Source organism: Acanthamoeba castellanii (genome assembly GCF_000313135.1).
Source record: "Acanthamoeba castellanii str. Neff unplaced genomic scaffold scf7180000084599, whole genome shotgun sequence".
NCBI classification, from domain to species: domain Eukaryota; phylum Discosea; order Longamoebia; family Acanthamoebidae; genus Acanthamoeba; species Acanthamoeba castellanii.
The window spans coordinates 1,052,091-1,076,032 of record NW_004457442.1 but is presented as its reverse complement, the minus strand read 5'-3'; the positions used below and the strand labels follow the sequence as shown (position 1 = coordinate 1,076,032).

The window sequence follows — 23,942 nt, the reverse complement described above, 5'->3', positions numbered from 1 at the left end:
ACCTGCTCGTTCGCGACCTGGGCGCCGCGCCTGTGGTACTAGCCTACTGCAATCAGCCCTGACTCGCTTCACAACCGCTACCCTAACGTTGGTGTACCATATGCCCATCAACAAGGGCCTCGGGGCGGAAGGTGTAACAGCGAAGGAAGTCTACTGCCTGCACGCGCGAGGCGCCAGCGTGGTGGTACCCCTGTGGGGCCATGTCGACAGCGGAAAGACGACGCTGTTCAATCTGCTCCAGCAACTGTCCGCCATCGCCAACGGGCTGCCTACCATGGAGGGCAACACGGGACTCGTGCGCCAGGTGCTAAGCAAGCCGTCCAACACCACCACCAATCCGGGCCGGTCGGTCTTTTTGTACTGGTATGGTGGTGCCATGCCTGGTTTCTGTTGCGGCCTCCACCAGCCAACCGCAACTGACGCGGTCGGTGGTGGTGAATCGTTCCCCTAGTTCGACCCATCTCAGAGCGTCGCGAGACCGAGGAATCACCATTCACTACCAGGAAGGACGGAAGGCGATTCCTCTGGCCGCCAACCTCCGCGCGATGCTCGTCGACATGCCTGGTGCGCTCCCGCCTTTCAATTCGTCTCTCCCTCTCCATTGTGCGGTAGTGCGTGCGCGTGCGCTTGTTAGCTGTGCGTGTCGTGCGTGTCGTGCGTGTCCTGCGTGTGCGTGTGCGTGTGCGGTGTGCATTGTGTACGCGGAAGACCAACCTCAACAGCCAGGCCACAGCGATTTTGTCAAAAATGCCATCACGGGTGCCTTCGGTGCGCACTGCGGCATCATCGTGGTGGCTGCAGGCCAGGGCGAGTTCGAAGCCGGCTTCAGCCGAAACGGCCGCACAAGGGAGCACATCCTCCTTTCGTACCTCCAGGGCTGCCGCAGTCTGATCGTATCTGTCCCTCTCTTCCCCCCGCCAACGTTGAATTGGACCACTGGACCATGTGATGTGGGCATCGATAGCATTCTCACCACTCTTTGTTGGGCAACCGTGTGCAGGTGGCGGTCAACAAGATGGACGATCGGACTGTTGGTTGGTCGCAGGCGCGCTACGACTCCATCCAAACCGAGGTGCGCACTCCTGCGCATGCTGGGCCATATTATGGGGCGAGGACCTGGTTTGCAACTTGGCTTTGACGAACGATGGTTCCAAGGTCCTGGACCTCTGCAAGCGGACGGGCTTTGCGAGCGACCGCGTGCGCTTTGTGCCGATCAGCGCGTACACGGCGGACAACGTCATCACCAAGTCGAAACACATGGCCTGGTGGACTGGGCCGACTCTCCTGCAATCAATGCTGGAGACCATCCAGACCCTGCCCGTCTGGGCCAACCCCCGACGCCGCCTGGCGCTGGTACGCACCAGCCCATCACTGCTCTCTCTCCAAGAGCCCGAGAGTGGTTAGTCTCCAATCATCATTTGGCCGCGCGCGCAGACGAAGCAGCCCTTGCGTCTGGTGGTACACCGCAGCACGACAGTCAGTCGACGGGCTGGCAAGGTGCTCCTCGAGGCATCGGTCGTCAGCGGCCGAGTCAAGGCCGGCGACAAACTATCGCTGCCCGCACTCGGTATCGCCCCCCCCCCACCAACACGGTCCGCTTTCGCGATTGTGCACGTTGGAGCCTGACTCCGGCTCGGGTGTGTGGTGGCGCGGCTGCAGGCCTGCAGGGACTGGAGGTGCTGTCGCTGGAGCAGCTCAACAAGCCCATCGCCCGAGCCGAGGCACCCTTCGACCGGGTTGGGCTGATGGTGAAGCTGTTGGAGCTCACCTCGAAGTCGGGCAAAAAAGACCTTGACATGGGCTACCAGATCCAGGCCAAGTGCGCTCCCATTCATTCCCATGTTCCGATCAGGTCCATATATGCTGCGGCACACACCCCACTCATCTCACTGGCGTGTGGTGACAGGTATCTTCGACGCGGTGCACTGCTCACAAAGGCGGACCGCAACGTCGCCGAAGGCGCACCGGAGATGAGGCGAGTCAAGTCCCTGACCGCGCTGGTCTTCGTCGTCAATCATCCGCGAGGCATCAAAGACGGGTTCGCTGTCACGGCTAAGCTTCACTGACAGTGGGGTTGACCCCTAACCACCGCATTGCTCGCGCGCGTCTACCAGGTACAAACCGGTAGCCTGGTTCCACATGTTCAACACGGCGTGCTCGCTGCGCTTGCTCCAGGAGGTATCCCTCCTCTCGACGTATCCAAGCTCCACGGCGGCGCGTCAGGTCGTGTCTCTTAAGAGCGGGTGATGGGTGGTGCCGGGCCTATAGGTCGACAAGAAGACAAGTGAGGTGCTGAGAGAGCACCCTGTCAGCATCACGAACGGAAAGGCGTGCCTGGTGGAAATGGTGCCGGACAAGCCGCTCTGCACCGTGGTCTACGGAGAACAGCCGCCGCTCGGCACGTTCATCCTTCGTGACCTGCGGTACTGGCGCCGCCCACACAGGACACAACCGCTGGTGAAAAGTCTCATATGGTGAGGGCTGGGGATAGACAGACGATCGGGGCCGGGGTCGTGAAGTCGATCGAGTGGGCCGATGACGGCAAAACGGGTCTCTTCGGGCGACTCGTGCAGGCCAAGAGCGTCGAGCCTCCACCCGTCACTACCACCGCCTTGGACACCCTCACAGTGACCGGTAAGGCAGACCCAATGCCTAGCTTTCGGTAGCAGCGACTAATGACACCACCACCACCACCACCACCACCACCACACACACACACAACACACACGCACACGCACACACTTGCGCGTGCAGTGACCAAGGCGACGATCCAGGCGTTCTGCCCCTGGACGTACGCACCAATTGCATCTTGATGTGGTTGAGACTCGTGGGGCTGACCAATCGTTCCCTCCGCGGCTGTGCAGGCCAGGAGGAGCCAGTGTGCGGCTTGAAGTTGCGTCGCAGGACCGCGACAAGCCGGGCATCTTTACGCACCAGACTCGATCTGTCCCTGATACACTGCAGCCCGCGTTCGAGGAGTCCTTCGTCTTGTACCATCCCCTCGACACACACGACACACATGACACAAACGCACGCGCGCGCACGCACCACAATCATGGCAGCTCTCATGATGTAGTCCACGATTGTGTGGCGTGCAGCGACTCTGTGAACCCGCATGGGCTGTATCTGTGGCTCGAACTCGTCGACACCACTGCGCCGCACCGCGACTTTGGCCACCGGACGGTGCGCCTCTCGGCGCTGGCCCACAACGGCGGGGTCATCGGTGGCTCCTACGACCTCGTCAACCCGACCAAACACATCAATTCGGTCGTGATCAAGGCCCAGTGGGTCCAGTCCACCGCCAGCGCCGGGCCTCGAAGTGCGAGCAAGGCCACTTCCTCGGCGCTGGGGCACTAACAACATTTCGCACAAAAAGAAAAGAAAAGAGTTGCACGAGATGATGAAGCGAGGGAGCGCGTTGGGGCTGGCAGTTGCGGGCGCGGCCACGGGAGCAGGAGTGTGGTGGGGCATGCGAGACGCGCAGAGCCCGCTGTATCCCGGCCTCGTGATGCCCTTCCTCACCTCCCGCTTCCTCGATCCGGAGGTGTCGCATCGTCTTGCCGTGAAATCTGCAGCCCTTGGCCTCACCCCCGTGGATGAAGTATGTAAACTCTGCCTCATCTCCAGATTTAATTTCATTTAATTTCATTTAATCTGATTAATCCTTTAATTTGGCGATTCCTTGTTGATTGCCGCAGTGGAAGGACGACCCTCGCCTCGGCGTCACCGTGTGGGGCCGACATTTTGAGCATCCGCTTGGCCTCGCCGCAGGCTTTGATAAAAACGCGGTACGCTCATCTGCTGCTGGCCACAGTGTGTGCAATGTTGTGCTCATCATCTTGAGCACAACCTTGGTTCTACACAACACAGGAAGCGATGGAAGGCATGCTGGGCATGGGCTTTGCCTTCGTGGAGGTTGGCAGCGTTTGCTTGAAGCCCCAGCCAGGCAACCCGAAGCCCCGCGTGTTCAGGCTCTTTGACGAAAAGGCCATCATCAACCGCTACGGCTTCAACAGCGACGGCGTCCTGGCGGTGGCCGAGAGGCTCGACCAGTTCAGGGAGCGTCAGAAGCGGGTCATCGAGACCGCGGTACGTGCATTCGTTCATCTCGTTCACTCTGACCGCCGCACTTCTTCGAGTCATTGCCGATTGACGGAGCAGGCGGTGTGCGGGGGCAGGCGGACAGTGCAAAGAAGAGAGGACTCGAGAAGGGAGTCGTGGGAGTCAACTTTGGCAAGAACAAGGACCGCGTAATGGGCGGCACTGGTACGATTCACATCCAGTGCTGGTGATTGTGAGTGGATGATGGTGATGATCGTCGCGACGCTCACGCACTGGTTCCCAATGGTCAGACGGTGAGGGTCTGGGAGATGACTACGTCGAGCTGATGCAGCGACTGTCGCCCTATGCGGACTACCTGGTCATTAACATCTCGTCACCCAACACGCCCAACCTTCGTCTGCTGCAGGTTCGCGTTCCACACACGCACGCACACGCACACACGACGCACACGCACGCACGCACGCACGTATGGCTGACTGTGCTCAATCGTTGTTTGCTCTGCAGAGCGGGAGCGAGCTGCAGAAGATCCTCGAGCAGGTGATGGCGGAGAAGAAGCGAGCGGAGGCGGCGAGCAAGTCGGCTACGGCCTATCCGCCCGTGCTCATCAAGATCGCCCCCGATCTCACCAAGGCCCAGGCCGAGGACATCGCGGCTGCGGCGCTCAAGTACAAGGTCGACGGCATCATAGTCTCCAACACCACAGTCTCACGGCCGCTGCGAGTGCACAACGAGCAGGAGGTACTCATTCTCTTTTGTCCATTGGCACAATATCTTGATCAATTTATTTATTCATTTATTTGTTTATTTCATCAGGAAACGATCGCCAAGGAAGCCGGGGGACTGAGTGGCCGACCGCTGCTTGAGATGTCGACACAGCTCCTCCGCGACATGTACCGCCTGACCGAAGGTACGCCGCTGCTTCTTCACCACCTCGCGTGTGGAAGCTGAGGGCTGACCGTCACGGTGCAGGCCGCATTCCATTGATCGGTGTTGGCGGTATCTCGAGCGGGAAGGATGCCTACGACAAGATCAAGGCGGGCGCTTCGTTGGTGCAGCTCTACACCGGTACCTTCATCTATCTGGCGCCCGTTCGACTGTCTGAGGCGTGTTGTCTGATCGTTGTGTTGTCGTCCATAACCAAGGTTTGGTGTACGAGGGACCCGGGCTGGTGGGCCGCGTCAAGAAAGAACTGGTGGAGCTCCTCGATCGAGATGGCTTCCGCACCATCGAGGAAGCCGTCGGTCATGATCACCACAAAGAGGTGGAAACCAAGTGACCCTCCTACGCAGGCCTCAAGCTTGCCCAACAAACAAAAGCGGAGTTGCGAGCTCCGAATTCCAGGCATTTCTTTGTCCGTTTCTTGGCGACAAGACGCCTTTTCTTTGTTGCTCTTTTTTCTTTGTTGTCGAGCGGACCCAGCCCCCTTCGTTCTCCCTTTGTTGTCAAGCTGCGTCGATTCACGCGCATCCGTACCTCAGGGTCCTGCTGCACCTTCGCCCAAGTCTCAGTTCAATCGACATCCTCTCCATCCTACCACCTCTCGTCTTCATTCACCCCAATTCTTCTGCATTCGAGGATTCGATCGATACATTCAATGGAGAGCGTTCAGAAGCCGACCGTGATATTTGTGCTGGGTGGACCCGGCTCGGGCAAGGGCACCAACTGCGCCCGCATTGTGGAGGACTTTGGATTCGTCCATCTGTCCGCCGGTGACCTGCTGCGCGAGGAGCAGGCCAGCGGTTCGCAGCATGGTGAGATGATCAAGAGCATGATCAAGGAGGGCAAGATCGTGCCTTCGGAGGTCACCGTGACCCTCCTCGAGAACGCCATGGAGAGGAGCGCCACCAAGAAGTTCCTCATCGATGGCTTCCCCAGAAACGAGGAGAACAACCAGTCCTGGGAGCGCCAGGTGGCCCCCAAGGTCAACTTCGAGTTCGTCCTCGTGCTCGACTGCCCCGAGCAGGTCCTCGAGGAGCGTCTTCTCAAGCGAGGCCAGGACTCTGGTACAAAGCCCCACCATAATCGATTCGCTGATTGTCTGCAGATTCTACGCGATTCGGGTCTGATTGGCGTGCTGTGGGGGTACAGGTCGTGCTGACGACAACCTGGAGAGCATCAGGAAGCGCTTCCGCACGTTCCAGGAGCAGACCCAGCTGGTGCTGGACCACTACGGCAAGCAGGGCAAGGTGCGCACCATCGATTCCAACAGGGAGCCCGCTGCGGTCTACGCCGACATCCAGCAGCTCTTCGGCTCGCTATAAGCGCATCATGCACGTACACGCGCCTGCGCACACGACTGCATGTATGTACTTGCTGGCTGTCATGACCACCCTTTCCGCAGTCAATAATGAACAACAACATGATTGAAGCACTCCTCGTTTGTCATCGTCATCGTCATCGTTTTCCTCTTCTGCTCTGAACTCTACGAGCTGCTCAGCTCCCCGATCCGTCGTAGGATGTCGGCTGCGATCTGGTCCGGCGGCGCAGAGACGTCTTCTATCACAACGCCACGCTCGTCCTCCTGCAGCGGCTCCAGGGCGGCCAGCTGTGGTGGTGGTGGTACATCGTGCAGTTGGCCATCCCGCTCGAGTTGTTCAAAGAGAGCAAGAAGAGGCGGAGGAGTACTGACCTGGCTGACGAGCATCTGCTGCTTCATGAAGTGGCCTTCTCTGCGCGCCATCCGCTCGGCGATCAGTTCGCTTTGGCCCTGGAGATGCACGAACACGACGTCGTTCCTGTTCTTCTCTCTCGGTGGGTCAGCACAATGGTTTTGTCCAAGAGGGGACGAGCTCGTTCGTTCACACCTTTTCGTTGGGTCCGAGCAGCATCGAGCGGTACTTCCTCTTCAGCGCCGAGCAGGCCAGCACTGCACCTTTGCCTTGTGCGTTCCACTCGTCGATGCACTCGGCCAGCTTCTTCAACCACGGCTCCCTATCGTCATCTGTTCTGTCCACATTCACTTCTTGTTATGAGTGGCACGGACCACGAGCCGCACACGCACACCGCACACGTGAGAGAGAGGTGGTTGGCGCAAGGACCGTTGAGGGGCTGCCCGCTCGCCATTTTGTCGATGTTGGCCTGCGGGTGGTACGCGTCGGCATCGGCGAAGAGCCAACCCTCGCCCAGCTGTTGGGCCACAGCGGCGCCCACCGACGACTTGCCGCAACCTGTCCCCCCCCCCGCAAAGTGACGGAGGAGCCTTAACTATTCAATCTTACCGGACATAGAGTAAGATCTGGTGGAGGCATACCACTAACTCCCATAATGACAAGGACGGGCATTGCAAGAGAAGAAGGGAGTGCAAAGGGGACACAAGGGAGGAAGAGATGGGAAATGCCCACCAGCACTGGCAGAGGCAAAGGAAGAAGAAAAGAACACCACAACGCGACGCAAGCTTTCGGTGGGTGGGGAGAACCAAGTAGGGCAACAAAGATAAGGAGGAGGTCTGTGTTTGTAGGAAGATTCCGTGGTGCAACGGTAGCACGCAAGCCTAACACGCTTGAGGTCGCGAGATCAACACTCGCCGGAATCATTTTTGTCTGGCTTTTGATGGCTCAACATGATTGCGTTGGGAAGGGTGGGTGAGGCATTGAATCACCGTAGAATTTCATCTCCGGTTCATAGTCTACATCACTTAAAGTGGTGGCCTGCTCGTCCCTCTATTCCGAGGGGCTGAGCGGTTCCAACAATTAAACAACAATCCCTCCCTTCCTGTTCACTCTTCTCTTCACCCACTGCATTTGCTTCAAAAAAGGTTCAGGTTTCACATCAGTTCTTTTCATGATTTCCTCCTCCTGGTGTGAATTTTCCACAGGGCGCACCATCTCTCCCCTTCTTCTTAACCTGAAATGGCCAGTGGCTGTCAACTGAGAAGGAAGGTGGGAAGAGGTGGTGAGGAGGGTGTTGCCTGGTGATCAACTGTGGGGCTGGTCTTTGCACAAAGAGAGAAGGGGAACATGCAGCCATGGCCTGCTCTTAGTCAGCCATGCCAACCATCCTGTCATTGGTGGTCCATATACATCACCAGAGTGTGTGAGAGAGAAAACTGAGAGCAGAAACCTGAGAGGGCAAGGAGAACAGCTGTTACAGCTGCATACCAAGATATTGGCAAGCTTGATGTCTCTGTGGATGTAGTGCTTTTCATGCATTGTGAGGATTGCCTGGGCAATCTATGGTGCTAGTGTGATGGTCTCCAGTTGTGAGAATGGCTTACACCCCACAGCTGTTCCAGGTACATCTCCTTGTGCATGAGGATGAGCTGAGCAGCCAAAATGTTGGGGTGTGCACCAGATGGAGAGATTATAACACTGAGTGTACTGATTACTGAGTTCATTGTTGAAAGTACCTGCCACTAGGGATAGACTTTGAGGATGGCCACTGATACATGTGTGCCTGACTGGATGGTTGGATGGGGACACAAGTCTGAGGGTACACCAGGCTGGGGATTGGATGAACTCTCTTGTTGGCCACTTCTTGGCAAAAATAATAATTATTTTCATGATCCAATCACACACAGTGTTACTCCATTGATTTGCTCTCTTCTTTCTGTCCCTCAATGCCAACTGACACTGGCACATGAAATTGCACTCCACAAAGACATCACATACAAGGGGATGCTCCACACTCATGATACCACTGGTACCACTGGCCCACAACTTGTGCTTTCACAGTGACATAAAATCATCACAAACTACCCTTTGGTGGCTCACAAAACAACGCAATCATGTTGAGCCATCAAAAGCCAGACAAAAATGATTCCGGCGAGTGTTGATCTCGCGACCTCAAGCGTGTTAGGCTTGCGTGCTACCGTTGCACCACGGAATCTTCCTACAAACACAGACCTCCTCCTTATCTTTGTTGCCCTACTTGGTTCTCCCCACCCACCGAAAGCTTGCGTCGCGTTGTGGTGTTCTTTTCTTCTTCCTTTGCCTCTGCCAGTGCTGGTGGGCATTTCCCATCTCTTCCTCCCTTGTGTCCCCTTTGCACTCCCTTCTTCTCTTGCAATGCCATCTTCTCTTGTTTGAGGTGCCATTGTGCGCGACTAAGACCAAGCGTGGGCTGTACAGGATTGATATCACGACGTGATGCGTGTAAGGAAGTTGATAGGACCAATGTCCGCCAGCTTGTTGCAGAGCTGCTGGTCCTTGGTGAAGAACACGCCTGCGAACACGAGGCCATTGCCACTCAGCCCATCCATGCCCTCTCGCGTGCGTGGGACTACGAGCATCCACCGCGGCGATAGCAGCACGTTGTGGTGGCCATTGGTCTGCAGCTCCTGCTCGTTCTCTCCAGTGCTCTTGTGAATTGCCGCCAGCAGCCGCCTGTACATTTCGGCTAAGTCCCGCCCTATCATCTGTTGTTGCTCAGCGTGGTTAGGTAACCACAGTGCTGGAGTAAGTGTGTGCGTGTGCGTATGCGGTACCTGGCTGTCGGCTTCGCACAGGTGCTTGGGCAAACGGCACACAGCGTGATTGAACGGAAATTGTGGTAGCGTGAATGGTGCGCCATGGTCAGCGTGTCTCGAAGTCTGCTCGTCGAGCACTCGCAGCAGTGGCAGTTCGGTCCCGTCCTCGAGTGGAAGGGGCACCACTTGCATATGTTTGTGCGGTTGGCTGCACCACCAGACCATCATCATGACTACGTTAGACAGAGCTCTCTGGTGTGCACAGTGTGACGGCATCGCACCTTGGCCCGGCGTTAGCGCCACAATTGTAAAATCCAAATCCCCTCACGTTGTCCACGCTTCGCCAGAAGACCTCGAAGTCGCGCTCGTTGAGCGGATCAGTTTGTGGCTGAATTGTGGCGATGATGATGAGTTTGCAGGTCATCCGAGAAAGAGTAACCAAGACAGCATGTCGCACCTGAAAATCGGTGGTGACGATGAGTGCATGGTTAGGCAGCACGTTGTACTTATTGAGCACGAGGACGTGCTTTGACCGGGGCGAGTGCGCTGGCCCAACGCTAAAGTCCCACTCGACGAACAGATCCTCTTCATAGGGCGGCACGAACGGATCGCGCTTTCTGTCGCGAAGGAGGCAGTGCAATCAGCAAATCGCGTGAGGAGCTGCTTCAGCTAGCGCACTGCTGGAAGCCGCACGGGGCAGGTGGGGCACCTCAGGTTATCGGAGAGCACATCGGGCTTGTTGTACACTCCTCCCTCTGTCTTGATCCTCACGGGGAACTGTTGTGGCGCGGTAAGGTCGTCGGCTGTTGCAACGTTGAATCTGTGGCGCAAGACATGCAAGAAAGACATACCAGGAGAGGCTTCCCTCGCTCGTCGCTCGGTGCGTTGGTGTCCTTGATGAGTTGGCATCGCGTGGGAATGGTCTGCAGGGCGCCCGATCTTCGGGCGTGTAGCGACTTTTCCTCGATGGAATGGAGCAGCGAAGATGAAGAAAATGAAGAGGGGAGGGGGCTCGTGCTGAGCGGCAACGACGGCGTCACAGGAGCTAGGGTGGAATGCGGCGCGGCAGGAAGGAGAGCCGAAGAGGGGGTGAGTGCAAACGTGGAAACGCTCATTACAGAAAATGAAGAAGGTGCAGCAAAAAGCGTAGCGGCAGACTGTGTAAGTGATGTTATAGATGGAGATCTACCGAGAGATGAAGCCAGATGAGGCGTCGCGACGCCGCGAAGGCCTGCAATAGGAGCCCTCTTCATCTCCTCGGCTGGGTCGTTCATTTCTTTTTCATTTCTTTTTTCTTTTACATACCGTTGGCTTTTCGTCTTCGTCTCCGTAGCACCCGAGGCTGCAGACAAACATCATCTCATGGACTCGGGTGTCTAATGTACTTCGATAGCAAGTCCACTATTCTGTAAATCATCCACTGGAGTGAGCAAGCTTGGCATTTCGAGAGAGTCCGTGAGCACGAACCTGTGGCGCTGCAGCTTCTGTGCTATGCACAAGAGGTTGGCCTCGCCGAGGACTGACAGGTTTGGATCAGCTCCACACTGCAGCAGAGTCTCGGCCACCTCGACATTGTCCTTGACCACTGTGACAGACGGAGAGAAAAAGGGAAAGTCAGGTGCAGTGTAGTGAGGAGGGATTGGTGGGTTGCAGTACCCGCATGGGCGAGAGGCGTTAGGACGGCCGTGGTGCTGGTGCAGTTGATGTCGGCCCCTTTGGCCAGAAGCAGCTCGCAGACCTTCTTGCCGTCGGACCCACCGACAATTCTCTTCGATTTGAAGATGGCCCAGCAGACGTTGGCTGCCCTGAGTGATTCCTCGTCCACGCCTTGAAGAGTGGAGAAGAAATGTGAACGAGATGGTTTCAGAGTCCACGTTGCTGTGTTATCTTGAGGGAGATGCGCACCCGCGAGCAGGACCTCAAAAGTGGCGTAGTCGAACGATTTGCCCTTGATGTAGGCACATAGCGACGCGATGTCTCCTGTCACTCCGCCATGTACGAGTAGGTGTACGATCACGTCGTTCCTGCTCTCTTTGGCCGCTGAGAGCAAAGCGTTTTGCTTTTCACTGTAGCAATACCAGATCAGGCAATGTCTCTCTCTCTCTCACACACACGCACACCACAGAACAAAGATCTTAGGTACCTTTCGTTCAGTTCGTCCTGAAGCCGGGACAGCAGGAGGGAGACGACATTGAGGTGTCCCCTCCTAGCAGCCATACACAAGGGACTGACGCCCTCCAGGTCGACAGAAACGCCCCAGCGCTCGATGAACTCGTTTTTGGAGGCGACGCACATCACCTCATGGCGCATGAGACACTCCACGGCCTCTGTCTTGCCAGCCTACGACGTTGCAGCAACCGGTTGGTCAGTCTGCCGACCGTTGTCCCTCTTACGGGAGGCATATGTACCCAACACGCGGCGAGAAGTGGTCGGCCGGGTAGGAAATTGGCGAAGCTCCAGCGCTCCGATAGAGCGCCGTTCGCGATCAGCAGCTCCATCAGCTCGACATTGCCGTGCTCGGCAGCTTCCACGATGGCCTCGCGCTTGACCCCCAGGTACCCGCATTGCACCGGCGCCGCTCCGTACGCCAACAGCACCTGATACGTCGCACCAACTCAGGGCCAACTGTGTGTGTGTGTGTGTGGTGTGGTTATCGATCATACCCGAGCGGTGGGCACGGAGTTGGCCCAACAGGCAGCTTCCAGGCCACGGCAGAGCATGCGGAGCAGCTGGCCCTCCTCGCTGTCCTCGTCCTCCGGCAGTGACGAGGTGAGTGCCGATCGCTCGCGTCGCAGCGAGGCATGCCGGTCGAGCATGTCGTCCAGCAGACGCGCCACCAGCTGATGGCAACCCAGTCGCGCGGCCCACACCAGCTTGGCTTCATCACTGCGCTGGTGCTCCACCTTGTGCGTCTTCCACAACAGGGCCTGTTGCCACTCGTCTCGTGCAAATCGTGGGAAAGAGACAACGTCGATTATCCTCTCCTCGCGCCGCTCACTAAGATCATTATCGTCCTCGAGATCATCATCGCTTTGATCGAAGTCGTCATTCTCACCCTCGCCGTCGCTGTTGAAGTAGGAAGAGGAGGACGGGTCGGGACCTACGGGCTGCAGCGGCCCGCCGAGCATGGCCTCGTGGTAGCGGCGCCACAGCGTGGAGGTGGTGAAGATGCCGTAGAAGCGACGGCAGGCCAGCATAACACCACCTGCCTGTTTTGGGTGCAAGAAGCTGAATACCTCCAACCACAGCTCATCTGGCAGCAGCTGCGCTCCATCCCCACCGGGCTCCATCGGAAGTGCACATAAAGAAAAAAAGGTGAAACAGATAGAAAAATCTTTCCGGTAAAGCTGCGCCACATGATGGCCAGCGATGGCAGTGTGGACCTCAAGGAGTCCTTTCTGCGCCTGCAACCCCTGTGCTCACGTCTGGCCACTGCCGCCAGCGGAATCGCAGAACCGACTCAAATCGCTGCCGCCGTTGAAGATTTGAGCCGAGTTGTGCCCACTCTTCCGCCATTTGGCCTGCACCGATGTCTCGACTATCTCTTCATGCCTCTCCTCGGTCTGCTGCGCAACAGCGATGACGCCAAGCTGGCTTCGACCCAAATGGAGGGGATCTTGGGCGTGATTGAGGCTGCACTCGAGCGCTGCGGCCCTGTAATGGAGATGCAAGGAGAGATCACCTTCATGAGCCCTCGATTCCTTCAGCTCTTCCACACTCTCGTGGAAATCCTGTCGCCTCCGTCACCACCAGCTCCAGCCGCCTCACCGAGGTCGTCATCTTCGACCTCCGCTTCGCCCTGCGCGGTGGTGCTGCACATGACCAACGCAGCAAGGCCACACGAAGACCTCAAGCTGCGTGCCGTTCGATGCCTGTGTGCGCTGCTTCGCACTCGGTCCCCTGTAGCAGCAACATCAGGCACCTTCCTTCTCTCGTCCACGCCCAGGGTTTGGCCCTTGGCCTTGACCGTACTCATCGTTCATTCAAATTGTGTGTTGGGTTGCAGGCCAACCGCCGTTCATCGCGTCTAAGTCCTCGCTCGCCCTCTCGGCCTATGGGATCTCTCTGTTGATGGACGAAGCCACAACGGCAGTGAATCGCGACCTACGCGGTACACCACCCACCACTCTGCCCCTGGCCCGTTTGTGTGAAAAGGCTGGCTAACGGGGGTGCACGCAGTGGCTTCTCTCGAGGCGTTATCGTTCCTGTGCGCACGACTCGGATCATACAAGTCAGGTTAGGGTTTGCTCTTACATCTATCTTTTGCCACTCGCCGTAGAGCTAACGCTCTCGCGCTCGTAGGGGAAGCTGTGGCCTTTGTGTTGCCTGGCCTGGTGAGCGCCTTGGGCAAGGTCATGCTGGGTGACTTCAAACAAGGTGAGTCCGCTTGCGCTGGTGAGTGCCCTGTGCTGTGGAGCTCTAACGTGACGTTGGTGCAATTTAGGCCACCGTGTCGTGGAGGCCGCTGTGGATTTGTGCGCTGAGGTCGTGAGCGTTGTGATGAGCGACGAGAGCAATCGCCCTCTCATCAGCGCAAACGCATCTCTGCAGCAACCCACCGCTACCGCACAGCCCTCCGCAGATCAGGTGACTTCTCTCTTAAGCTCGCTTGCTGAAGGTGCCAAGAAAGGTTGGTTTCCGCCTGGTCTTATCAACTTGATGTAAAAGACTTGTATTGATGCGTGATGATTGCTTGGGCAGTCAACGAAGTCAAGAGAAAGGAGACAGAGGCTGGAGCGCCACCCAAGGCGCAGGCCGAACCCGGTTCAGCTGAACCGTTCACCCTCACTCGAGATCACGAGTGGCTGCAAAAGACGACATCAAACCTCCGCGGTTTGTTTGCCGACGTTTTCAGTGTGTCGAAGACCATGCTCCAGCAACACTGGTACGCCCGTGGCCGCGACAACATAGTATTGATTACTTAAGTACTCGGTTTTTGTTCGTTGCATAGGCGCGTGCGCAAAAGTCTGGCGCGATGCGCAGGCAGGCTGTTGCTCAACTGTCGGATCACACTCGACTCCTGCGCAAACTTCTTCCTGTCTACGCTGGTCTTCCTTGCCAAGGATGACTTCAACGAGGTCTCCACGACGGCTCAAGAGGAAATCAAGGTTGGACCAACCTTGCCTCTTTTATGCCGCACAGTGCCCAGTACCTCAAGTTACTGACCACATTTTCTTTTCAGATGATAAATCAAACACAAGGGGATCGAGTCTACGCCTACCTGAGCGACAGCATGCACGAGGGCCTTTTGGCCGCGCTCCCACGACACATGCGTGACGCAGACGAAAGCGCGAAACTGGCTGCCATCCGACTGCTCTTCAACCACATGTACCCTTCCTGGTTGGCGTTGGCCTCTTCGTTTTTCGCTCTTTCTCTAAGTCATATGCGCACATAGGTATCTGCTCGAGGATAAGCTAAGCCCGCTCCTCGCTTCATCATCATTCCTCGGACGGCTGTCGATTGCACTACTTCAGATTTTGGGTACCAGCACACAACCCCGGAAGCACAACGCCCATCGCTGACGACGTGGGTGGCAGAATTCGATTCGTACGATGTACAGACACACTCCGGGTCAGGTTTTCAGCGCCAGCTGGTGTACCTGGAGCAACCGAGCCATCGATTGCTCGGTGGTCCGGCAGGGAGTGGTGAAGCGGAGGAGGGAGTCACTAACCTCTATCCCAAGAGAACCTTCCGCTACTTCAGGTACCTGTCTGGAACGCTGTCCGTGTCGTGTGTGTTGTGTGTCGTGTGCGTTGTAATGCATGGTGGGATATTGATACGCGCCTACCTGGCATACAGGAGTGAAGCCGTAGAGAATGTCATGAAGATGATATGTCTGTACCTCGGCCGGTACGGCGACCTGCACTCGCTCCTGGACCACTTCTTCCAGGTCCGCTTTCCCTCTTCTTGGCCATTCCCAAGTGTGAGGCTCAACACATGCGATGCAGGTTGTCCATGATCCCAGGAACAAGCCATTCCGCAGTCAAGCCTTCTACATCATCAACAACCTCCTTCTCGGTACGCTCGTTTCTCCACGATGTGGTGTTAGTCCGGGTTGTTGTCATAGCTGACCGTTCCAACGTGTGCAGGCGCTGTCGGCGTCGGTGTACCCAGTGCCGGTGTGAGAAGCACCACTGGTCATGTCGACATCACACAAGAGGTCGAGCTCGTGTTGGAGGAGTATTTGGACGAGTCGCTCTGGGTACTACCCTCCGCGAACGCACCATCTTCCACGACTGTACAGAGGTTCGTCCCGTTCAATGAAGCCTTGTACGATATTGTAATTACTTTTCTGTAACGCATCTCTCACACCGCAGTGTCAACGTGCTCAACGAGAATGCGATCAGCATGAGCCTGTTGCTCGAGGGTATTGGTAACTGCGCACAGGTGGGCCTTAACCCTTCTCCCCCCCCCGCCGACGAATAAGGAGATGACTGATGTCGTTTTGATAGGTGATGGGACGGAGCTTCGATCAGCATCTCATGACCGTGCTTCACCCGCTCCTCGAAAAGCTTGGCGATGCGAACGGTAATTTCGTCAGTTCATCATAGTTGTGTTGCTGGCTGTAGTGACTCACCGAAGTTTTTTCTTCTTCCGGGTCCGTGCAGGTTTGGTGAGCCGATCGGCCTATGCCACCCTGCAGCGCATTTGCCACTACTGTACGCGTGTGCTGTGTGCTGTCCTCCCTACGACTATGCGCTTACATGTTCTGTTGTCAAACAAAACAGGCGAGTACACGTCGCTGCCGCAGCTCATCGCCAAGAACACGGACTACCTGATCGACTCGATATCCATGCGCATGAAGCACCTGGGCCTCTATCCCAACACCCCGCAGGTGCTTCGCGCCATTCTCGAATATGGCATACTCAAGGCCGCGGCACCAACGGCACCAGAGCGACGGGTGCCGCTGGAGGAAGGCGATAGTCAGAGCATCGATGACATCGTGTGGCTGCTCGATGACACCATCCAATCCGTTTTCAACGGTACCCCTCACCACTCGTGAGAGAGTGTTAGAAAGCGTGACCTGCTCTGCTGCTGACGTCCACACTGAATTCACAATTCGTCACAAAAGGCCTCGATGAACACAACGTCGAGTACACTCTCACCTTCTGTCGAATATTGGAGGCCATCGTGGGGGTGCTGGCGCGCAAGTACGAACGCGAAGGATGGTCGACTACGCTGGTGGCCGATGCCGACCCTCTGACGAGCCTCCTGCGAGACGAGACGAAGGAGCTCGCGCCTGAACAAAACGTCGCCCGGGAAGAATCGGTCGATGCACCAACCGCAAGTCAGGACATCGAGCAAGGCGAGCAGAAGAGCGAAGCGGAGAAGATGGCCGACATCGCGAAGTACTTCAGCGACTATCATGAAAAGAAGCAGAAGGAGAAAGAACACAACCACGACGACGACGGTGAAGAAGAGGCCAACGACAACAGTATAGAAGACGGCGCCGAGGAGGATGATCCACTGCGCTCCAAGAGCCGACAGAAGGAGCTGGACACGGTGGTGAGGATGCTCGAACGCTGCCAGCACTTCGTGTCGTCGCGTCAGCGCGAGGTGCGGCTCTCCATCCTTGAGATCATCACGCGCAGCATGACCGTGCTCTCTGCCGACCGCAAGCGACTGCTGCCGGCCGTCCACCTGATCTGGCGGCCGCTGACGACAAAGTTCGCCGAGCGCGACCGCGTGCAGGCCATCAAATCGTGGGAGGTGGTCACCGCCGGCATCGCCCTCCACGCCGGCGACTTCGTGTTCCATCGCGTCCGCGAGGACCTGTGGCCCGCCCTGCGCGATCGCGTCATCCCCGTCGACTACGCCGCCCTGCGGCAGGAGATGCGCTCGCTGGGCTCCTTCTCCCCGGCCAGCTCGCTCGTGCTGCGCTCCCAGCTGGCCCTCCTCCGCACCCTCGCCGACCTGTGCCGCTACGTCTTCGCCCGTATGCCCAGCTTCGGCTCGTCCGACAGCGGGCAGGCGCTGGCCGCGGACATGTTTGGCGCCATCTACGTCTATCTGGACGACACCCTGCCCGCCGCGCTGCGCGACGAGGCCGTCGAGCTGACCAGGCGCCTGGCGCTGCTGTCGCCCCGCGTCCGTGCCCAACTGGAGCGCATGAGCCGAGAGGTCGCCGACTTCTACACAACCAGCCTCCCCTATCCCTACCCGCCACTTGAACAGGCCGCCACCTCGTACCTCTCCATCACGACACGCTGACTCCTGCTGTGGCCCTGCTCAAGGTCTCACCCTCGTGTTCCCTTCCACAGTGGTGACGCCAAGGCAAAGCCAGCTGCGGGAGACGCCATGATCCCGCGCGTGAAGCCGCTCGACATCAAGCAGAGTCTCAGTGCCATCACTACCTGGCTTCGGCACCGTGGGCTCTAGATCGCCTCTTGCCCAGCAAAAGAGAAATGTAAAAGAAAATGTGTGAAAACCCGGTAGTGCCGGACATTTTTGTATTCCCTGGGAATTATTTTGTTTTAATATCGATTTACGTAAAAACAGATGCGATGAGATGGCGGAGGGGGACGAGCAAAAGAAGTTCGAAATCACCCTGTACATAAGCATAGCATGTGGGCTCGCTTCGTTTACCATATTCTGCCTCATCTATCGCCGATCTTTATTCTACTGGTATCTTCGCCCCCCCTCTCCCCAAACAACCTAAACCCGCACACCTCAAGAGGCCTGCATCGTGGCTGTTTGGTTGCACAGGTGGTATGCACCGACCAAGAAGCCAGTCAATAATCCGCTGCTCCTCTCCTTTTGGAAGTCTTTGGTGGCATGGATTCCTCAGGCCTTCATGTACGTCATCTTCCCACTCGCCATCTTTCTTGCTCCATCAGCTCCGCTTCGCTCTTTGCATCCGTCGTCTTCATTTTTTTTGTGGTGTAACTGTTGTTGGCCAACTGCCGCTTCCCTTACCTTTGTGGCACGCGACTGCTGCAGCTATTCGGACAAGAGAATCTGGAAGGAGAAGGGAGCAGACGCGATCATGCACATCCGCTTCCTGCGCATCTGCCTGCTATTGTGCGGAATGATGGCCCTCTTCGGCAGCGCCGTCATCATTCCCATCAACATCCACGGTACCTCACTCCTATCGCACGACACGCACGACACGCACGACACGCACGACACGCACGAGTAGTTCTTTGTTAATGTGATGGCGATCTAGGTACGACGACTGAGCAGCTTCCGGACCTGGGCTATCTGACCATCTCTAACATCGACGGCACCGACACGAAGCTGATCGCCCACGTGCTCTTCACCTACTTCTACTCGTTCGTGTCCTACTTCATCATCTGGTTCTACTACCGCAAGTACACCGACCTCCGCAAGAAGTACCTCAACAAGAACGAGGTCAAGGGGTACTCGATCATCCTCCGCAACCTGCCCACGCGCCTGCGCGACAACCAGAGCCTTCGGCAGTGGTTCGAGGACCATTTCGACGGCGTGAAAGTAATCAGCGTGCGGCTTGTCTGGAATGACAAGAAGCTTCGGTACCTTCTACCCATTCACGTGTGCGCGTGTGCGCGTGTGCGTGTGCGCGTGTGTGCGTGCGTGTGCATGTGTGGTAATTGACTCGGGTTGCGCGCACTTTTCAGTAAGTTGAGAAAGAAGCGCGTTCGGTATCTAAACAAGCTGGAAATGGCGGAGCAAGACCTGGAGGAGTTCGACAAGTTCAAGCGGCAGTGGAACAACAAGCTCACCGAGCTCAAGCGGAAACGCGAACTGCGCGAATGGGAGAACTCGCGCGACCACACCCACGTCATGGAAGTCCACCACCCGCAGTCGCCCGCGCAAGGCAAGACTGACAGCGGCGGCAGCAGCAGTAGCGAGCGGACTCACAACGACAACGACATCTCCGGGGCGATGACCAGGGGCGAGGGCAAGCACCACAACGGCGAGCTGCTGACGACCAGCGGGCACCTGCGCGCCACCATGCGCGAGAGCAACTTCATCCTCACCCTCTCCGGCGGCCGGCTGTCGTACGACACGCTACCCGACGAGCTGGAGATGGAGACCAGACCGTCGAAGCATTCAGGCCTCGAGGGTGGTGGCGGCGACAAGGGCCGGGACGTTGAGGGTGGCGGCGGCGGGCCGCTCGCCGACCCGGAGGAGAGGAGGCGGCGCAAGTCGTGCTGCTTCTGGTTCCTCTACGAGTGGCGCAAGTGGAAGTGGAAGATGAAGAATCGCACGATCCTCAAGCATTGCATGGGCGACCTCAAGCGCAACAGCGACAACGTGCCCAAGCGGCTGGCACACCTGATCGACGAAGAGGTTCGTTTGTCAACGCCCGTGCCCTCTTCTTCATTCTTCTCATCAACGAGATCGTGTGTCGTGTGTCGTGTGTCGTGTGTCGTGTGTCGTGTGTCGTGTGTCGTGTGTCGTGTGTTGCCAGATTGCATCGATCAGATATCTCAAGGCCAAGATCGCGAAGCTGACGTCGCACATCAGCGCGATTCAGGCCAACCCCGAGAAGCACCTCCCCAAGACCGGCGTGGCCTTTATGGTCTTCGACAGCATGGTGGTGCCGCGCATGACGATCCAGCCCTTCGTCGCGCCCCACGAGATGATAATCTCCGCTGCTCCCGAACCCAACGACGTGTCGTGGAAGACGCTCCACCCGCCCTACTGGCGCCTGCTTCTCACGCGCACGGTGGTCATCGTCGGCCTCACCCTCATGGCCATCGCGTGGGCCTTTCCCGCATTCATCTTTGCCAGTACGTGTCGCGCTTGGAATGCTTGGAATGCTCGTCATTCCTACTACTGAATGTGTTGCTAACGACACCACCATCGACGCCCGCACCACGTTTGCGCAGGTTTGGCCAATTTGCAATCGCTGAGCGAGGTCGACGGCTTTGGGTGGATCCAGACGGGCATCAGCGACCACCTGTCGGACTACGCCGTGTCGGTGGTCGAGGGCTTCGCTCCGGCGATCTTTCTCGTTCTGTCACTCGTGCTCGCCAAGCACATCATTCGCTGGATCATCCATCGGTCGTACGAGTACGCACCGCCCATTCCCCGCGTGTCGCACATGTCATACTCGTCGCGCTGACTGTGTGTGTGTGTGTGTCGTGTTTGTGCGTGTGTGTGTTGTGTGTGTGTCGTGTTCCAGGTGGGCCAAATCCACGGTGGAGTGGAAGACGATGACGACCTACTGGTCCTTCCTGATTATTCACGTCGTGTTCGTCTCCACCTTTGGCGGCACGCTCTCCAAGATCCTCTCAGAGTTCATTGACAACCCCAGGTCCCTCTCTCCTCCACTTGACTTGGCTCGTAGCGTTGATGCGTCTGTGTGACTTCGTCTGGCCAGGCTTGTGCAGTCGAACTGACCAATTGATTTTGATTTCTTCCACCATCGTGTGCTTCCATAGAAACCTGATCTCGCTGTTGGCGCAGGCCCTGCCGCAGAATTCGACATTCTTCATCAACTACATCCTCGTGGTCACCTTCTGCATCACGCCTCTCACGCTCTTCCGCACCCGGCAAATTCTGCAGCAGTTCGTGTGGTATGTGCTCATGCGGCCTTCGACCGTTCGACAGGTAACCCACCTTTCTGTACTGCAATTTTATTGTTTTGTTTTATATTTTGGTTTATTCTTCTTGGTATTTTTTTGTTATTATTATTTTATTACAAATTCATTTTTTTATGCTTGCTTGCGTTCGTCGTGTAGAAAGCCAAAATGTGGCAGTACCCGACCTTCGACTACGCAGGCAGCGTGGCGCAGGGGCTGCTCATCTACACGGTCACTCTGGTCTACAGCCTCATGGTGCGAATCAAGCACGCGCTCGCCGCTGTTTTGTGTCAATGCATTTCAATGTGGACAACTCACCGCCGGTCTCTCGCTCGAGCAGGCGCCACTGATCAGCGTCTTCGGGCTGTGCTACTTCATCGTGGTCTATCTGGTGGATCGCTACCAGATCATCTACACCACCCGCACCTCATGGCAGGGTACGTACGGGGGCCTACACAATACTCATTACCCTTCATTCACTGTCTGACCCCCCCCCCTTGCTCCGCGATTGTCATCGGACGCGTGCTGTGTACAGGCGGTGCGACGATGTGGCCGCTGATCTTCCACATGTTCATGACGTCCCTCATCCTCTTCCAGCTGGCCATGATCGTATGCCTTCCTCCCTCCCCCCGGTCAAACAAGCGGGGCCGCCCAAGGGCCGACCTAGTCGAACATGTGGCGCACCCCTTCGCTCACTGACTCCTACAAACTTGGCAGGGTATCCTCACGCTGAGCAAATTCGGCGGCGGAGGGGCGCTGGTCGCCCTGCCCTTCATCACGGCCGGCATCTGGGTCCTGCTCCATTTCCACTGGGTGACCGTCTCCAACAGCGGACCTATCAATGGTACGTCAACAGAGGGTCTCTGACCCCTCTGCTCGTGGGTCTCCTTCAAACTCGCTGACCACGTCTCTCTTTTCTCTCTCTCGTGTCCAACAATCCACGCCCGTAGGCGTATCGACGCTCAAGCCTCTGTCGTACGAAGAGTTCAGGAAGGCCTACACCCAGCCGAGCATGCTTGCTGTCGAGCAGGAGGACGCCAACTACGCCAAGAGGGCTGCCACAAGCACTACAGGTGCGGCCCGCCCACACCATTCTTTGCATTCTTGACGGTGTTTGTGCAGCATGGAGGGACCTGACCACCCTCACACTCCACCAGATTCGAGCTACGATCGTGATGCGTACAGCAACGACTTCAGTGATGACGACGAGGACTTTGAGCAGGAGCAGGAGCGCACGGAGACGGAACAGGACGATAGCGATGATGATGATGATGATGATGATGATGATGATGGCATCGACGACAGCTACGACAGCCCGGCCGAGGAGAAGAAGACGGCGGTGAGGGGCGGAGGAGCTCCACGCACGCTCCAGCAGCGACGGCCTGCAGCTGCGCCCACGCAACGACATGCCGCCAGCAGCGGCGACGGCTATGACTATGACTTCAGTGAGGACAGCGATGACACCACCGAACCGACCAGCCCCAACTACTTTCACGTGTGAGTTGTGGGGGCGGGGGTAGAGCAGTAAGAGAAGAATACAACATTTGAGCGATTACTCTCTCACGGGCGGGTGTGCGTGTGCATGTGCGTGTGCGTGGTGCGACTACGCAGCTGGCGTGCGTTTGACCAGCTATGGTCCACGAGACGAAGGAGAGTGGCGGCCCAGTGGAAGGCCCAGACCGCAGGCTCAGGAATTCAGCGTTGGCCAGCTGAGGTCATGGAGGGAAACATGATTTTGTCGTATTTTTTATTTACTCATTTCCCCAAGGTTCACTAAATGTGTGTTGCTGATTGGTTCATCCGAGGCACCTATTTGGTTTGTACCAAAAAGGGATATTCGCAACGCCTCTACTGCTACGAGGAAGAGGAAGAGGAAGAGGAAGAGGAGGTCTGGTCATGTGGCGCTTATCTTGCGTGGCCCTGACGGTCGTCGTGTTGACCCTCTGTCTGGGCGGAACCACCGCCCAACAACTGGTCACCTGTGGAACCGGCACCTGTGCAGACGGCTGGAACTTTGCTGCCAACGGTTACAGTGGCTACGATCCGACCTACGAAGGGGGTGTCATTGCGCTCGGGACTTCAGGAGCACCAGCGACCAGCTCCCAGACCCTCACCACTCAGATCGGAGTCTCCTACACCTACTCGTTCGATTTGTGGAGCTATCTGAGCAACGGCGAGTCGTTCATCGCCCGGTGGGGCAGTACCACCCTGCTTAGCTTGACCACCGAATTCTACCCCAGCCCCGTTACCTACACGTACACAGTCACAGCCACTTCGACTTCGACCACGCTGTTCTTCGAATACCAACAGGAATGCTGCTACTGGCTGCTCGACAACGTGTCGGTGATCCCTATCCCGTCGCCGTCGAGCACGCCCTCCAACTCGCCCACCAACTCGCCCACCCCGTCGAGCACGCCCACGAGCTCGCCCACGAGCTCGCCCACCAGTACGCCCTCATCGACCAGCACCTCGTCCCCGACCAACTCGCCGACCAACAGCCCGTCGGCCTCGCCCTCTGGTTCGCCCTCGCCCTCGAGCTCGGCCTCGCCCAGCAGCTCGCCCTCGCCCTCGAGCTCAGCCTCGCCCAGCCGCTCGCCCTCGCCTTCGTCCAGCGGTTCGCCCAGTAGTTCGCCCTCGCCCTCCCCTTCGCCGTCGTCTTCCCCCTCATTCAAACCGCCGCATCGGCGCCAGCGCTTGTTTCACAACCGCGTGGAGCGCAGCCCGCACCCCAGGACGCATTGACAATAGACGCTTCGATGAAAGATAAATACATGTTTGAAACGATGTGATTGTGCTGTGTTAACGGCATGTATGCGTACCTCTCATCGGGTGCAACCAACGATTATTCCACGTTGGCAAGCCAGTTGCCCAGGGGTTCCCTATTGCGCTGCAGGCACGCTATGTTGTGCCGCACCTTCTCCAACACCTGCATTCCCCACCCACAGGTGTACCACACTCTTCGTTCA

At 57.3% G+C, this 23,942-nt stretch overlaps 8 protein-coding genes and 1 pseudogene across 8 annotated transcripts; 6 read left to right on the top strand and 3 right to left on the bottom strand.

Annotated features, from left to right (window-relative positions):
* Positions 1 to 100: 100 nt before the first annotated feature.
* On the top strand, positions 101 to 3,357 carry ACA1_061900 (elongation factor Tu Cterminal domain containing protein; the record flags this gene model as incomplete). The annotated part of the gene is made up of 13 exons (XM_004339413.1): positions 101 to 357; positions 467 to 564; positions 802 to 893; positions 1,001 to 1,072; positions 1,156 to 1,353; positions 1,435 to 1,567; positions 1,660 to 1,819; positions 1,907 to 2,038; positions 2,115 to 2,178; positions 2,269 to 2,423; positions 2,492 to 2,634; positions 2,870 to 2,990; positions 3,099 to 3,357. 13 exons carry the CDS (start codon positions 101 to 103, stop codon positions 3,355 to 3,357), a joined length of 1,884 nt encoding a protein of 627 aa, XP_004339461.1.
* Positions 3,358 to 3,400: 43 nt separating this feature from the next.
* Positions 3,401 to 5,338, top strand: ACA1_061890 (dihydroorotate oxidase; the record flags this gene model as incomplete). The annotated part of the gene is made up of 9 exons (XM_004339412.1): positions 3,401 to 3,601; positions 3,699 to 3,788; positions 3,871 to 4,089; positions 4,179 to 4,266; positions 4,353 to 4,468; positions 4,567 to 4,800; positions 4,876 to 4,969; positions 5,032 to 5,127; positions 5,205 to 5,338. The coding sequence occupies 9 exons, from the start codon at positions 3,401 to 3,403 to the stop codon at positions 5,336 to 5,338; spliced, it is 1,272 nt and encodes a 423-aa protein (XP_004339460.1).
* Positions 5,339 to 5,656: 318 nt separating this feature from the next.
* ACA1_061880 (cytidylate kinase) lies at positions 5,657 to 6,323 on the top strand (the record flags this gene model as incomplete). The annotated part of the gene is made up of 2 exons (XM_004339411.1): positions 5,657 to 6,065; positions 6,151 to 6,323. 2 exons carry the CDS (start codon positions 5,657 to 5,659, stop codon positions 6,321 to 6,323), a joined length of 582 nt encoding a protein of 193 aa, XP_004339459.1.
* A 161-nt stretch (positions 6,324 to 6,484) lies between these two features.
* On the bottom strand, positions 6,485 to 7,343 carry ACA1_061870 (shikimate kinase; the record flags this gene model as incomplete). Its single annotated transcript, XM_004339410.1, has 5 exons — positions 6,485 to 6,607; positions 6,692 to 6,769; positions 6,867 to 7,024; positions 7,101 to 7,229; positions 7,313 to 7,343. The coding sequence occupies 5 exons, from the start codon at positions 7,341 to 7,343 to the stop codon at positions 6,485 to 6,487; spliced, it is 519 nt and encodes a 172-aa protein (XP_004339458.1).
* Positions 7,344 to 9,136: 1,793 nt separating this feature from the next.
* Positions 9,137 to 10,581, bottom strand: ACA1_061860 (Ap4A phosphorylase II, putative; the record flags this gene model as incomplete). The annotated part of the gene is made up of 6 exons (XM_004339409.1): positions 9,137 to 9,415; positions 9,485 to 9,674; positions 9,748 to 9,854; positions 9,924 to 10,083; positions 10,176 to 10,243; positions 10,318 to 10,581. 6 exons carry the CDS (start codon positions 10,579 to 10,581, stop codon positions 9,137 to 9,139), a joined length of 1,068 nt encoding a protein of 355 aa, XP_004339457.1.
* A 245-nt stretch (positions 10,582 to 10,826) lies between these two features.
* On the bottom strand, positions 10,827 to 12,756 carry ACA1_061850 (nkyrin repeat and KH domain containing protein; the record flags this gene model as incomplete). The annotated part of the gene is made up of 8 exons (XM_004339408.1): positions 10,827 to 10,872; positions 10,934 to 11,051; positions 11,123 to 11,293; positions 11,372 to 11,532; positions 11,610 to 11,806; positions 11,875 to 12,063; positions 12,130 to 12,675; positions 12,703 to 12,756. 8 exons carry the CDS (start codon positions 12,754 to 12,756, stop codon positions 10,827 to 10,829), a joined length of 1,482 nt encoding a protein of 493 aa, XP_004339456.1.
* A 1,656-nt stretch (positions 12,757 to 14,412) lies between these two features.
* Positions 14,413 to 17,845, top strand: ACA1_061840 (uncharacterized protein; the record flags this gene model as incomplete). The annotated part of the gene is made up of 14 exons (XM_004339407.1): positions 14,413 to 14,574; positions 14,649 to 14,794; positions 14,862 to 14,947; positions 15,106 to 15,169; positions 15,266 to 15,356; positions 15,415 to 15,484; positions 15,556 to 15,668; positions 15,711 to 15,736; positions 15,784 to 15,853; positions 15,919 to 15,994; positions 16,075 to 16,133; positions 16,302 to 16,449; positions 16,539 to 17,652; positions 17,728 to 17,845. Coding segments are annotated over 14 exons (2,343 nt in total), but the record flags the coding sequence as incomplete, so codon positions are not given.
* A 130-nt stretch (positions 17,846 to 17,975) lies between these two features.
* On the top strand, positions 17,976 to 22,477 carry ACA1_061830 (uncharacterized protein; the record flags this gene model as incomplete). Its single annotated transcript, XM_004339406.1, has 15 exons — positions 17,976 to 18,016; positions 18,173 to 18,262; positions 18,407 to 18,543; positions 18,633 to 18,957; positions 19,063 to 19,738; positions 19,860 to 20,181; positions 20,281 to 20,464; positions 20,577 to 20,708; positions 20,836 to 21,004; positions 21,136 to 21,231; positions 21,317 to 21,413; positions 21,512 to 21,585; positions 21,694 to 21,820; positions 21,927 to 22,049; positions 22,134 to 22,477. 15 exons carry the CDS (start codon positions 17,976 to 17,978, stop codon positions 22,475 to 22,477), a joined length of 2,937 nt encoding a protein of 978 aa, XP_004339454.1.
* A 395-nt stretch (positions 22,478 to 22,872) lies between these two features.
* On the top strand, positions 22,873 to 23,718 carry ACA1_061820 (annotated as a pseudogene).
* The last annotated feature ends 224 nt before the right edge of the window (positions 23,719 to 23,942 follow it).